At 37.2% G+C, this 15,785-nt stretch overlaps 1 protein-coding gene across 4 annotated transcripts in view; it reads left to right on the top strand.

Annotated features, from left to right (window-relative positions):
- The window catches only part of IGSF11 (immunoglobulin superfamily member 11), a 132,269-nt gene that overhangs the window by 110,266 nt on the left and 6,218 nt on the right, over positions 1-15,785 (top strand). For all 4 annotated transcript variants that reach the window (XM_019629187.1, XM_019629185.1, XM_019629186.1 and 1 more), the window contains exons 3-4: positions 991-1,198; positions 4,440-4,595. In XM_019629187.1, the coding sequence (XP_019484732.1) occupies positions 991-1,198; positions 4,440-4,595 (364 nt within the window). The remainder of the gene's footprint in view (positions 1-990; positions 1,199-4,439; positions 4,596-15,785) is intronic.

Below are 15,785 nucleotides of genomic sequence, written 5' to 3'. Positions count from 1 at the left end.
CCAGGTATACTGGAGTCTCAAATAAATTAAGGTTCATTGCAATAGAAGCTATACCTAATAAGGTCTATCAATTATAGGTAAAAGATCCATAATATGTGATACCCACTTTAGAAAATAATGCTCAGAAAATTAATGAATTGTGATTATGACTATACCTTCATTCCTGAAGTTAACTGTTTTTCATTACGAAGCTTTTCTAAAGCTTCAATAAGCTTACTACCGAAAAGTATTTGATAAGCTAAATTTTCTGATATGTAATTCAAGTAGATATATTTAATAGAAACTTCTTGTATTTCTTAAAACTATGGAAGTTTTATAATTGGACTGAGCCTTTGAGACCATTTTGTTCAACTTCATCATTTTAGGAGTCAATGATTGAGCCAAAGAGGCAAAGAAAGACTTGACCACAGTTACCTAAACATTTAAAGGTAGAGCTGGCATAGAACCAAGTCAAGTCCCTCACTGTCAGCCCAAAGGGCTTTTTGCAACACCATTCTGAGTCCTCTCCCATGAATAGTCAACTTTGGTAATAGAAATTGACATAAGAGCAGCAATCATGGGCTTATAGCTCTTTTTCCCTTTTATGACATTCACTTATATTCAGTCTTTAATTGTGTTCTATTTATTTAATTGTGTTCTATCATTTTGTGTCCTATTAAGCATGAGAATGACAGTGCTAAATTTTTTTAACTTTGATTTTGGAAATAACTGGTAAAAATATATTTGGGCTGATAGTAGGGTAGCATAAAGACATTTTTTATATTCATACAAGTTAGGTAAGGAAAAAATGTTATTTTAATTAGGTATGTAAGAATTCAGAGCCCCTAGATACCTGTGGACAGGTGCCATAGTAAAAACTTGGTGACAACTCTAAGATTAGAAAGACAATTTTCTAATGTTTGGTGCAGTCTACTGTCTACTAGATAGTTATTGTTATATGTCTAGAAGGAGATGCAGTGGCCAATTTTTTTACTTTGCTTTCTTTTTCAGGTCATTCTGTATCAGGGTGGACAGACGTTTGATGGTGCCCCCCAGTTCCACGGTCGGGTAGGATTTATAGGCACCATGCCAGCCACCAATGTCTCCATCTTCATTAATAACACTCAGCTATCAGATACAGGCACCTACCAGTGTTTGGTTAACAACCTTCCGGATAGAGGAGGCAGGAACATTGGGGTCACCGGTCTCACTGTTTTAGGTGAGTGACAGGAAATAATCTGGGCAGCTTGGCTGTGCGTATGAATCTACCCTCACGCATATTTACTTCTGCCTGTCCTTCTGCACTCTCAGTCAGCTTGTTTCCTCTTCCTGTCTTTGCTCCTCTCAGATCCATTCACGCTGCTTCTCCGTGCTCCCTACACATAGCCTCCCCACCACTTCCTCCATTTCAGGTGGCTCTCTAAAGCTTACTTCCTAAAGGATTTTTTCTGAAGGTGGTGTAAAGTACTATCAAAAGTGGCATCTTGGGCCGGCTGAGTGGCTCAGTTGGTTAAGAGCTTGCTCAAGAGTATGAGCTCTGAGCAACAGCGGTTCAAGTCCAGCCCGAGCTGAGCATCCACTGAGCTTCCAACAGGTGGCAGGATGGCTCAGCTAAAAAAAAAAAAAAGTAAAAAGAAACTTTTCTTAAACTTCTGCAGGATAGGACTGATTGTTGAGAGCAAATTAAATCAAGAATTATTTATTATGCGTACGAAGCAGAAGTTTCAGCACATGTGAGAATAAATTAACTACTGCTTCATGTCTGTGTAACACTGAGTGGGCTCACCGCCGTTCTCGGCTTACTCCTGTTGTCCTGGCATAATTTAATAATACCTTCTTGTACTCTTAAAAGTATCCTTGTTTTGAATGATATATTATATGGTCAATTTAGTCTTAATACCAAGACCAAATAGATTTAGGGCCTTTTCCAAGACAATGAACAGCAATAAAATTTAGATTAAAATTTAGGTCTTTTCTCTTAAATCAGTACCTTTCCATTATACCAGCCAGTTAGACTAATCTTTAATTAAGTCCAGTCTACACATGTTCTGTTTCTCAATTCTGCTGCTTCTGAAATAAAACACTTGTGGTAGAAGTGGCTAAATTCAGTTCATTTGGGGAGAATGAGGAAGTACTTAGGAAAACTGGTGCTTTTATAGTCCTCCATCCTACTCAAGTCTCAGCATCGGCCCCCATATTCCCGGGCAAGCCCTCTTCCTTTCCCCTCCATTGTTGAATCTCTTGAGGACAACGGTGTTGGCTCTTCTTGCCATCTCCCTTCTGTGGGCGAGGATGTGCCTTGTTCTTTCAGTCTTGAAACAAAATGAGAAAATTAAGGACCAGGTTGGAAATTTCTATCCTAGAAACATTATTCACTCGAATATATTAATATTGTATAGACTTTACAGTAATCTGAGTACTGGATACAGAGTGCTGTTGGAATTTAATACTGTTCTGATGCTACCTGTAAGTTAGGTAACTATCTTCCCGCATTATCCAAGTGTTTGTTTCATTTTTTATAGGAAGGACAAAAAAGCCTTTGATTGATCTCAGAGTTAATGCTACTAACTTCAAAGAATTATTTTGGATTTTCCCTCATAGCATCACATGGCAATGTAAAAGGCAATAAATGAAAGAGATTGGCTTATCTCATCATAGCAGCTAGGATTTCCTGAGATGTTTTACTCTTCCTACCTATACCCTCTCATTGTGCTCTCTTCCCCCACCCACTTTCTTTCTTGGTTCCTCTATATTCTGCATTTATTTTCTATTCATTCATTTTTGCAAGGTTGAACACATTTATTGAAAAGCCCTTTGCATTGCAAGTACATCATCATTTGTATTTCATCCCTACTGCTCACATTCCCCAATATGAGATTCCAAGCTATAGGCTTAGTAGTTTATATTTTTATTTGCTTAATTTTCTTTTTTTTTTTTTTTTACTATAAACCACCACTGTTAGTGTGTTTGTATGTGTGTGTGATGGGGGCAGGCTTCAGGGGTTGTGTTTTTTTTTTTGTTTGTAATTTTTGTTTCACGTTCCTTGTGTCTTTAGTTTTAAAAATTATGAAATGTCTACTGCATTACTATCCAGTAGAACATATACTTGACCCTTACTCTAACTTCCCCATATAAAGCAGAATTTGGTGTAAAGTGGGTCTGTCTGGGTTTTGTTTGTAAAAAACAAAGAACCCTGTTAAGGTGATTTTAGCCAGAGTAGTTGGCAGGGTAAGTGGTTGTTTGCTCTTCCTTGAAATATCTTCTCTTCATACTAATTAAAAAAAAAATTGTGGTAAAACACACATAACATGAAATTTACCATTTTAGCCAATTCTTTTTTTTAAATATTTTTTTGGAGAATTGGGGAAGGGGAACAGCCAAGTTGTTGTCCTTTAGTCTTAGTTGTGGAGGGCACAGCTAGCTCAGCTCCAAGTCCAGGCACCATCTGGCCGCCGATCAGCAACTCACTGCCGCTCAGCTCAAGGTGCCATGTTCAATCTTAGTTGCAGGTGGGCATAGTCCACCAGAACCGGCAACCTTGTTGTTAGGAGCATGTACTGTCACCAGCTGAGCCATCCAGGCACCTGTTGGCAACTCAGCAGCATTTCAGCTCAGGCGCAGCTCACTGGCCTATGTGGGAATCGAACCAGCAACCCTGTTGCTCAGGCTCGCACTCTTAACCAACTGAGCCACTTGGCCGGTCCCCAATTCTTAAGTGTTCAGTTTAGTGTACGTTCACATTGTTGTATGATCAATTTCCAGAACTCTTTATCTTGCAAAACTGAAACTCTGTACTCATTAAACATTTCCCTCTCCTTCCAGCTGCTGGAAACCACTGTTCTACTTCCTGTTTCTATGAATTTGACTCTAGGAACCTCATATAAGTGGAATCACACATTATTTGTCTTTTTATGACTGGCTTATTTCACTTAGCGTAACGTCTTCCAGTTTCATCCACTTTGTAGCATGTGTCAGAATTTCCTTACTTTTCAAGGCAGAGTAATACTCCATTATGTATGCATAGCACATTTTGTTTATCCATTCATTAATCTGTGGACACTTGGGTTGTTGTCACCTTTTAGCAATTGTGAATAATGCTGCTATGAACATGTGTGTATTCCATAATGTTTTAAAGGCAATGCATTGTGCAGAGGATCTTAAGAATTATTCTTTAGAGAAAGCAGAGTGGAACCAAGACCATAAGATACCTTCAAAATATAAGTAGAGGATGTAGCCCCTTTAACATTTTTGCACCCTGCCAATTGACATAAGCCCTACACTTATGCACAAGCCCTGTGAATAGTACATGACTATCCACTGGCTTCATTCATGAGGTAGTCTTCTGGTATGTGTTCCAAAAATGGTGTTATCTGAGGTTCCAGTGTGCTGAATGTTGACATCTCCTCCATCATCATTTGGCTCATAGTAAATACATCCTTTATTGCTTACTCTTCTTACAGTTCCCCCTTCTGCCCCACACTGCCAAATCCAAGGATCCCAGGATATCGGCAGCGATGTCATCCTGCTCTGTAGCTCAGAGGAAGGCATTCCTCGACCAACTTACCTTTGGGAGAAGTTAGATAATACCCTCAAACTACCTCCAACAGCCACTCAGGGTATGTATGGTGTTACTTTATTCATTTAATTAATTATGGAAAAATATGGTTCTAAGATTCACAAAGTAATTAATAGATTTTGAAAAATAACACACTGTATTTGTAACTCCTGAAAAGGATACCTGGATCATTTTGTGTTTTCAGCTTTAAAGAGAACAAACCATTTTCTTTTATCTTTTTATAGCTGCCTTTATGAAATGTATCTTATCCAGTGGTAACTATACAGGAAATTCTGTTCCATTTTAGTGAAGATTTAAAATAGCCAAATGGTAGCTATTTTTGTATTAACTGTAAAATAATCCTTGACATTTATAACTAAGACTCCACTTCCTATTTGAGACACAACTGCCTATTTGAATATGAGAAACATCAGCATGGTCATGAGAGGGTTAATCATCCTGTTTTCAGCCTCAAGTCTAATTAGAGGAGGAAGATGGGGAAGAGAACAGGAAAAGGCCCCAAATCATGGGAGATCCAGGAGTTGATTACATCAGACAGGTAAACATGGAGGAGGCATGTCTTGTCATTGACGTACATGTAAATGTTTTCATGTAGATGTTTTCTACATGTAAATCCAGCTATTTAAATTTGACATTAAAGGGAACGCTCTTGAAAAATTGGAGGAAATTTATAAAGTAAAATAAGAGGAAATTATATAATTATATACAAAATCTATTTGAAGAAAATAAAATTTAGCAGTCTTGAGTGTTGCATCATCTCTAATACACAACATGTTTCTTATAGCATATTGAGGGCAGACTTACAAATCTTAAAGAGTTGGCAATTAATGGAGAGATTTAAAACAACCTTAGTTATGCCTGATAAGTTTGAATCATATTGATGGTTTATACCTGTCATGGAAAAGGAAAGTTCTAAATTTTATGGTAAAGTTAGACATATTAAAGAACCAGGACCACCAACCTCTTACAGAGCTTGTAAGTTTTCTTTAAGAATCCCAACAGAAATATTAATGGATCTCCCATCACCTTTTAATTAACCTAGCCCAAATTTTATTATTTTAAAAAACTTCTTTCAGCATAACTTTTGGATTGCTCTAATAATGATTTCTGCAATAATGTTGTTCCCTACTGATTGCTCATTGCTAAATGTTTTGGCCACTCTTTGGGCTAAATAGCTTTTTTTGTGGACTGATTTGTTAATCTCACCATTGTAAGTAGCATGTTTAAAATAGATTCAATTATTTATTTTATAACATTTCTTTGAAATATCGGGAATCACAACATTTAATAGTGATTGTTTAAATGTAAGTTGTGAAATATCTGTAGAAAACTACAAATGACATTAGCGGGACAATTGATGAAATCGGAGCATAAACCATGGATTAGATAATACCATTGTATTCATATTCAATTTCTTGACTTTGATGCTTTTAGTGTGATTATGTGAAGATTGTCTTTGTTCTTAGGAAATACTAAGTCCTTAGTGGTTAAGAGGCACAGTGTCTTCAACCCACTCTTAAATGGTTCAGAAAAATGTTTTTGTTTAGTGAGAATGTGATATACCTAATTGGGCAAAATATGAACAGTTGTTGAATCTGAGTAGATGATATATGATATACAAAAGTCCCTTGTGGTATTCTTACAACTTTTCTGTAAGTTTAAATTATGTCAAAATAAAAGTTATCAAAAAGTTGTCCTCATGTAATTCATATGTGGATATTCAAGAGTTGAGTAAATTTAGAACCAGTATCCTGTGAGGTATACTTCATCTTCATACAGAGGAATAATAAAGTTGATTTAGTATTATCCTTTTGGTATATAATACTTTTGAATTTTAAGATAAGTGGAAACCATATTTAAGGTTATTATTCAAAGGAAAATATAGCAGTTGGGTCTGTGCTTCTAAGGCCTGTACAACTGGCCCAGGTTCTACTAAGTAGAAGCATAATGCATGAGACAGTTCACCAGCCTCTACATCAGGGGTTCTCAACAGGGAACAGTTTCATTTGGCAATGTCTGGAGACATTTTTCATTGTCACAGCTGGGAGGAGGGTGCTACTAGCAGCTAGTGGGTAGAAGTCAGGAATGCCGTAAACATTCTATTGGGTTGTTGGAAAAGTCATGATGCATGTTTGTGACAGATGGCACTAGTTCATTTTTGGAAGTGCTAGAGTCATTTACATCTATGTTATTGCTATGCCATTTGACAACTGACAGTTCTAGTCTTCATTCTAAAAAAAAATTGAACGATTTGGTTGAATTTTGGAGATTTTACAAGTTGAAGATGGAAGACCAAACTGTGCATTTTTGCCATATTTTACTGTTTTGCTTCCATAAAGGGAAGAACGTGCATCAAACTTGTGAAAAGTTGCATAAAGCTTATGGTGACAATGCTCTACAAGTACGTCAGTGCAAATGATGGTTCACAAAATTCCGTGCTGGTGATTTTGATCTCAACGACGCCCCTCAGCCAGGGAGGCCCATCAAGGTTGATGATGACGGAGTCAAACCCACATTACGTGACACAAGAGATTACAGAAACATTGATCATCCATCATTGAAGCATTCCCGACCACCCGAAGAAGCTGGGATATGTAAGCAAGCTCGATATTTGGGTTCTGCATGAACTCAAAGAAGTTCATTTGACAGTGCGTATAAACATCTGCAATATGCTCATTAAACGTGAGGGAAATGATCCTTTTTTGAAGGAAATGATAACTGGTGATGAGAAGTGGATTGTTTACAACAATGTGGTGTGCAAACAGTCTTGGCCCCAATGTGATGATTTGCCTCAAATGACATTGAAAGCAGACATTCATCAGAGGAAAGTTATGCTTTCAGTGTGGTGGGATTTTAAAGGTGTCGTGTTTTTCAAGCTCCTACCAAGGAACCAAGCAATCAATTCGAATGTGTACTGTCAGCAATTGGACAGTTTGAACAAATCCATAATCTAGAAACGTCCAGAGCTTGTTAATTGTAAAGGAGTTGTGTTCCATCATGACAACACTAGACCACACACAAGTTTGATCACCCATCAAAAATTATTGGAGCATGGATGGGATGTGTTGCCACACCCACCATACTTGCCTGACCTTGTGCCATCAGACTTCCACTTGTTTTACTCTCTTCAAAACTCCTTCTGTGGTATAACGTTCAATTTAGATGAGGCTGTAAATCAGCACCTTGTTCAGTTTTTTGCAAATAAAGATAGGTCCTTCTATGAACGAGGAATTATGAAGCTCACTGAAAGATGGCAAAAGGTTATCGAACAAAACGGGCAATATATCATTGATTGATCTTTGTTCTTTATATAAATAAATGACCTTTGAAAAACATAGGCAAAATACGCCATGACTTTTCCGACAACCCAATATAATGCACAGGACAGCATCCATAACACAGAATTATCCAGACCAAAATGCCAGTAAGTGAATTACATTAGGAGATTAAAACATCGTTACATTTTTGGAATAAAGTCTGATTGTGATTATTTTTAAATAAATTGCTCCATTCAGTATGCTAATATTTTAATGGTTTTTTTTTTTTGCATCTGTGATCATATGTGGGAATGGCCTATGATTTTTCTGTCTTCTATTGTTCTTGGTTCAGTTTTCGTATCAGATTATACAATGGCCTCAAAATGAGTTGGGCAGCTTTTCCCTCTTTTTCTGTTTTTTGAAACAGTGTGAATAAGAGAGATTATCTGATTATTTTGTAGAATTTGTCTTGCTGTTATGTTTTGTTGGTAAATTTTTTACTACTGATTCAGTTTCTCTAGTGGTGTAAGTTTATTTAATTTCTTGCATCTGTTTGTCTGGAAAATGTCGTTTTTTGGTTTAAGTTTATACATATTGGCATCAAGTTGTTTGAACTAGTCTCTATATGAAAACAGAGGAGTGTATGTTAAAGCTAGGTTCCAGAGTTAGAGGATGTGGTTGGAATCCTGGCTCCAGGAATCTGGCTATGTGACCCCGTGCCTTAGTTTTCTTCTATATAAAATGAAGACAATAATATAATAGTAGCTCCCTCACAGGGTGGAATAAAGATTACAGGAAAACACATGTAAAATGTTTAGAACATCTGGCATGTATAAGCACTTAATAAATACTAGCATTTATACTATCATTAGTGTTATTCTCTTGTGAATTTTAAAACTCTATTTATGTTCCCCTTTTCATTCCTAATTCTGTTGGTGCTATTCATCTTTATTTTTTTAATCAATTTGGCTACACCAAGGTTTTGATTTTATCCTCTTGTATACTTGTATTAATTTCTGTTCTTCATTTATTCATTTAACAAATACATGTTGGGCCCTACTATGTTCCAGACACTGTTCTCGGTGCTGGAGGTACATCAGTGAACAGAACAGAAATCCTTCCTTTTGTAGAGCTTAACATTCTAGTGGATGGAGATTGAACATGGTGAATCAGTAAGTTACAGAGTTTATTACAAGGTGATAAGTTCTATGGGAAACTAATGAGGGTAAAATGGGTTTGTTGGGTCATGAAGAGCTGCAATTTTGAGTCAGGTGTGTAGGGTAAACCTCACTGAGAGAATGATATTGTAGAAATGATTTAAAGATGATGAAGAAATGAGCCATGTGAATATGGAGCTGGAGAGCATTCTAGGCAGTGGGAACAGCCACATGAAGGCCCAGAGACAGGAGTGTGCCTGGCGTTTATGATGAACAAAAGATGCCAGTGTGTTTGGAGTGGAGTGAGCAAGGCAGGGAATAGTAAGAGCCATTATGTCAGTGATAGGTACTAGGATGGGTGTATATGGATGAATGGATGAATGGATGGATGGATGGATGGATGGATGGATAGATGATAGATAATTTAATTGTATTATTCGAATATTCTGTGTATTTACCAACATTTTATCTGTTTCAGCTATTATTTTATAAGAAATGTGTTTAAAAATCACACAGTAGTATTGTGGATTTGTCGATTCGTTCTTGCAATTATATCATTTAAAAAAAAAATTTCTTTTTGTAATTTGTGTTTCAGTTATTCTAAACCCCTCACTTTTTCCAGTCTTGCTTTTTTTTTCTTAAATATTTTTATTATTATTTATTTTTAAATTAAAACTTATTGGGGTGACAATGGTTAGTAAAATTACATAGGTTTCAAGTGTACGATTCTGTAATACATCATCTATATATCATATTGTTTGTTCACCACCCAGAGTCAGTTCTCCTTCCATCACCATATATTTGACCCTGTCTTCCCTCATCTACCACCCTCCTCCTCCCTTACCAATTTTTTTTAACCTGTCTTGAGCCTATGCCATTAGGTGCTTACAGGTTGTTATAGCCCATTGATTCTCTATGTTTAATATGCATTTTTGCTTTATTTTAACTGTTATTAAAATCCCTGTTGTGGCTTTCTTTGGTTAATTCTTTCTGGTATGTTTCTATTTTATGGTTCATATACTTTCAGGTTTCTGTGCTTTATGCTTTAGATATATCTCCTGTAAACAGCCTATGTCTGGATTTAGTTTGGTTTTCAGTCTGCAATCTGAGAGCCTTTGTCCCTTGATGATTAAATCCATTTATATTCATTGTGATTATGGATATATTTAGATGAACCTCTAATATTTTATGTTTTCTATTTATCCTCTGCCATATATTTTGATTATTTCAGTGTTCTTTATAAATCATGCATTTTTCCCCTCCATGTTTCTTAAGAAATCTTTTGTTGCTCTCATCCTTTCATAATTTAATAATAACACAGTGAAGTGAGATGGTTAACTCTCTTGCTTGCTTGAGAACTCTGTGCAGAACTTTGTGTGGAGGTAATACATGGAGGAGGAGAGTTTCTTAAATATCACTGTAGTCCAGCACTCTCATGTTACAAAGGAGAAGACTGAGGCCTAGGGCGGATAGATACCAGGTTTGCCCAAAGTCTGCTGGTAGGAAACACTTTCATTCCTCGGCCATGCTTGGAAGCCTCAAGAGCCTTGATTGTCCTTCTTGAGCCTCCTCTGCTTTTTCCCTCCCCAGTAAGAGTGTTTCCATAATTCTCTCACAGGAAGTAAAAAAGTTGTCACCCACTTAACTTGCTGAATAAATAGGCGCTTATTTTCTCTTCATCAAGATGTCATTCTGATGGAAGGCAAGTTTTCCCCCTTTCTTTTTGCCTCTAATGTAAAGAAGCAAGACCCGTGCAACGTACTCCCTCTTATTTAAAAAATTACTACCAGCAATTATCACAATTTTATTCATTAGTTGATATATTCACCCATTCTTTAAATATATGTGTGTATATACACAACTTATTTTGCATAACTACTTCAGGGTAGAGTGTTGGGGAATGTAGAAAAATATAAATATAAAGAGACTTATCTCCATTCTAGAGCTCACTGTCTAATGGAGGAGACAGATACAATGAGATAATGACAGTACTACATGCTTCATGCTATAAAAATGTTTGTAATGCTATTAACATAATATAAATTAAAAATATAGAAGCTTTAATTTTCCTGGACAGTTTAGGAAGAACTTTATATGGAGATTCCTGAGCCGAAAAGGATCTTAAAGGATGAGCAGAAGTTAAACGGGTATTATCAATAGAGGGAACCATGTATGCAAAATCTTGCAAGTGTAAAAGTTTGACATTCTAAAGTGAAAAAATCTGTGAAGCTGACATTGAGATTCATGGGGGTTTGGTCAGAAAGGAGGTTGGCAAGTTCAGGTCCAGATTGTGAAAAGCTTTATATAACAAAAAAGGAGTTTGGATGTTATCTTTGAGACTGTGGGTATTCACTGGCCTTTATAAAGCGAGAGAAGATATCCAGATGTGCATTTTAGAAACAGCTGTAGCAATCGGGGTGAGAAATTGGCAGTCAAGTCACCAATGGGAGGCTTTGGTAATAGCTCCATTAAGAAAGGAAGAGGGTCTGAAGTAAGGCCCACTGATGGGGATGGAGAAAGGACAGGGGACAGGGTGGAATTCAAGAGAGATTGAAAACAAAAGTCCACAAGACAACGGGCTTGATTAAATGTTGGGACTCAGAGAAGAGGCAGAGTTAACTTCAGTTTCTATCTTAGGCCATTGACTGAACAGTAACTGTGTCAGCTCAGAGAAGAAATAACTTAGAGGTTTGCTTGAGGAAGGTGGTGAGTTAGTGGTCCTTTGGGACCTCTAGATGGGGACTGAAATAATGATAATTGTAACAGGTAACATTTCTTGAGGACCAAGTGCCATTCTCCTTTGAGAATTAAAGCTTAACAGTAAACATAGAGACATATTGATTTGAAAGAATCCATTCAAATCAAGTGAAAAACAAGAGCACTCAGAGCCGACATTTCTGGGAACCCAGACAGAAGTATGTAGGAGAGAAGCAGTCACGATCTGATTTAGTCAGTTAGCCATGCTTGTAGCGGTTGCCATGTTGTGTGCGTTCATGACCATGTCGGTTGCTCATGGTGAGTCATTCTTGCAAATATTAATTGTGTTTATATAAATAGTATATTTTATACAAGTGCCATAAGTGGTATTCCAAGAAATAACAAGTTTTAGAAGCAAAATAAGTTCTTAGCTTTGTAATTTTGATGTGTGATTCTATGTAATGTTGTTAAACCAGGGGATGCAAATATTGCATTATTCAGATAATGCCCAGTAATGTTAATGGGTGTTTTCCAGTGTTTAAACATGTGCTATGGACTTCAGTTCTTTTAAAAGCAGAAGTGCAAAGAGAAGAAGATGGGAATGTTGATGTGGAATACACTGACAGAAAATCAGAAATGGATATGAAATCTGAATTGGCAAAAGCCATATCTATTTCAATGGAAAAACCAGAATCAGGGCAAACAGGCAAAATATTTTCATCATTACATAAAGGAAATGAGCTACTATTAAGCATCATGTATCCTAATGTCTGCCTTTAAGGTGCTTTGGACATTCTCTTAATGGGCACAGGTTCTCTCCCTGTCTCTTCTCCATCTATGAATATATCTTTTTTTTTTTTTTTTAAGCTGAGCCATCCTGCTACCTGTTGGCAGCTCAGCAGCTGCTCAGCTCGGGCTGGACTCGAACCGCTGTTGCTCAGAGCTCAAACTCTTGAGCGAGCTCTTAACCAACTGAGCCACTCGGCCGGCCCTCATCTATGAATATATCTTTATTCAACCAACTCCAACACAAAAATAAAATTTTCTACATATGGAAAATTTTGCATGAAACAAAGATCCGTATTATTGGATAGTGCATGTAATGCTGTATAGTGTTTAAAATTTTTTTTTAGAATGACAGAGTTTAAATATTAAACATTTGTGATACTGTCTTTGAATTTTTAAATAGATTTTAAGTCAGCATTTTTTTGTGTTACTCCCCCTTTTTACTATTTTTGTAGTATCAAATGTTTGTATCAAATCGAGATTATTTTTTTATTTTATTTTATTTTATTTTTTTAGCTGAGCCATCCTGCTACCTGTTGGTAGCTCAGCGGCTGCTCAGCTCGGGCTGGACTCGAACCGCTGTTGCTCAGAGCTCAAACTCTTGAGCGAGCTCTTAACCAACTGAGCCACTCAGCCGGCCATGGAGATTATTTTTTACATATTGAAACACATAATTTTGACATATTGGTTCAAATAACAATAAATCATGCATTCTTTATTGTTTTTGCTACAGAATACTTCTGAAACTTTTATGTAAGAAATGACTCACTATTTATTATAATGGTCTCTCATTATTTAAAAATAGACAAATCATATAAAATATAGAATAATTTATGATATAAGAAATTCTGTCTCTCAACTTCAAATACTGAGTATTAATATTGGGAGTTTCAAGACATTCAATATTTTCCCAATTTCTTGACTGATTTTTCTTATGATTCAAAAAAATACATAAATTTCCCAAGCAATGCCAGGAAGAAATGCCCGCAGGGAAGCATTACCAGGCACTATACTAAGCTTGTTACGCGCATTATCTAATTTAGTTCTCACAGTGACCTATGATGTGGAGGCATGTTGGCAGCTCCATGTCACACATGAGGAAACTGAAAACATAGGTGAAGAGGAGGTAACACATTCAAGAGCACATAGCAGGTAGGTGGTAGGGCAGATTGCAGCCCAGCCTAAGTCTAGAAAAAATCCACGAGTGGTTCAGGAACTGAGGAGGGAGGAGGGAAGTGGAAATGTACACTTACTTATTTCTCTCTAATTCTAAAGGGCATCTTAGTCCAGGTGCATAGCTTGTGTGGGCTATAGTGTTGCTGCAAGCTACAGCAGAGTGGAGTGTGATGTCATTTGTGCTTTCAAATATAGTTCCACTGTTGGACGTTCCCTATTCTCTAAAGAACGATGATCAGAAGCACATTTATTTTCTGACTTCACGTCAACAAGTTACTTCTGTGCCAGAGCTGGCAAAGTGAAGCAACAGATCGAGGAACGCGCCCATCTCGTGCTTGAGTCTTGGAACAGTCGGTGCTTGCTGAAGAGGTGCTCACATCTCCGTTCTGCCTCTGTCCTGCTTCTGGTTAATCCTCTCTTACTGTGTGTTCGTCTCATTCCCTGATTCATTCTGAGTTAGCTGAGGCGTGGTATGTCAGCCTCATTTCAGAATACTTTCTTACATCAGTCTGCTGATGGTGTCTGCGTCTGTAGAGACAAAAGAACAGTGACTTCACCTTTTAAAAATAACTTCTTAAAACAAGAATTGTACAGTTTACCTTTTTCTGCATGCCAGAATGCTGCTTATATCAGCTGTTTACATTTCCCCAAATTATCTCTATGGAAATGTCAACAGAAGTACTGGTTTGGTGTGAGCTGATCAAATTTCTAGGCTTAGGAAAACAAAACAGTGCGGGGAATTGTGGGGTTAGTTGCCCGGAGTATGGTTTTCCTGTGTGATGACATTTGGTACTGGATTAAAGATGGAGTTAGGCAGATGGCTTAGTTTAATAATAACAGCATTGGAACATTGCATGGTTAGGAAATAGCCTATAGATGCACTCCATAGAATATTGTGGTTTTAAATGCTTTACTAGAAAGCCAAGTGTATGTATGGCAATTAATAGCTTTTGACATGGACAGACATGATTTTATACATTGCTGCTACTTGTGTACTATGTGATCTTGGACAAATTGCATAGCTTCTCTGAGCTTTTTCACTTATCAGAATATAAAACCTAAGATTTGGAAGATAAAATAAGACATGTAAAGCTGTTAGTACAGTGCATGTGGTATACAGTTGACATTGAGTTAACGCCTTTGTTTATTTATTGAGCACCTTTCTGTGTGTCAGGTAATTTCTGAGGATGGTGATACAAAGATGAACAAGACAAATTCAGCCCCTTATCTTAAGGAGACAAGTAGGCAAGCAGTCACAATAAATGGGCTAAGTGCCAGCACTGGAGAATATAAGGTGCTGGGGAGCGCACAGGAGTTGCATTTGGTGAGGGTCTGGGAAATCAAATAGAACATGGAGGAGGAGAAAACAGTTTCCCCTAGACTGGCCCAAGTATCTGAGGGAATTCACTGAAAAGCTCCTGCACTTTGGCAGCCCTCAGAGTTCTCTTTTTCTTCCTATTTTTTTTTAATTTTTCAATTACAGTTGACATATAATATTATGTTAGTTTCAGGTGTACAACATAATGATTAGACATTTACATAACTTGCAAGTTCATAACCCCAGGAAGTGTGGTACCACTGGTTTGTTTGTCTTTAAGGAAAAGGAAATGTACACAACACCAAGCGAGTATTTTGACTTGGGTGTGTGAAGTACACATCAAATGTTCGAATTCATCAAGCATCATGTTCTGGATAACTAAGTTATCCATATTATATGGGTTTGACCCTTTAAAAAACAAAACAAAAATGAAAAGCAAAAAATAAAGCTTTCTCTGGCCTATATACTCGGTATTGAAGTGAATTTCAGTGTGTGTTTGATGATTGAGAGTCATTAACACTATCCACTGCATTGTGTTAGAAAGGCAGAGCGAGAGCCCTGAGTCTGGGGAGTTTTCAGAATTGCTCATCCTCATGAGATGCCCCTACTGTGGGCTCCTCAGACCCTGTATCCTCTAGTGCTGGCGTTTAGCCCTTGTATTGTGATTGCTTGCCTACCTTTCTCCTTAACATAAGGGGCTGGGTTTGTCCTGTTTATCATGTATTGCCGTCCTCATAAATTACCCAGCACACAGAAAGGTGCTCAGTAAATACTTATTTAGTAAGTGTCCGAATGAACTCATGTGTGCTGTGGTCAGGTCTGCTTTTGCTGCCCCCCCC

This window comes from Hipposideros armiger, unplaced genomic scaffold (assembly GCF_001890085.2).
Source record: "Hipposideros armiger isolate ML-2016 unplaced genomic scaffold, ASM189008v1 scaffold_829, whole genome shotgun sequence".
In the NCBI taxonomy this organism is placed as follows: Eukaryota; Metazoa; Chordata; class Mammalia; order Chiroptera; family Hipposideridae; genus Hipposideros; species Hipposideros armiger.
The sequence above is the reverse complement of the archived record's forward strand: the minus strand, read 5'-3'. Positions and strand labels throughout refer to the sequence as shown.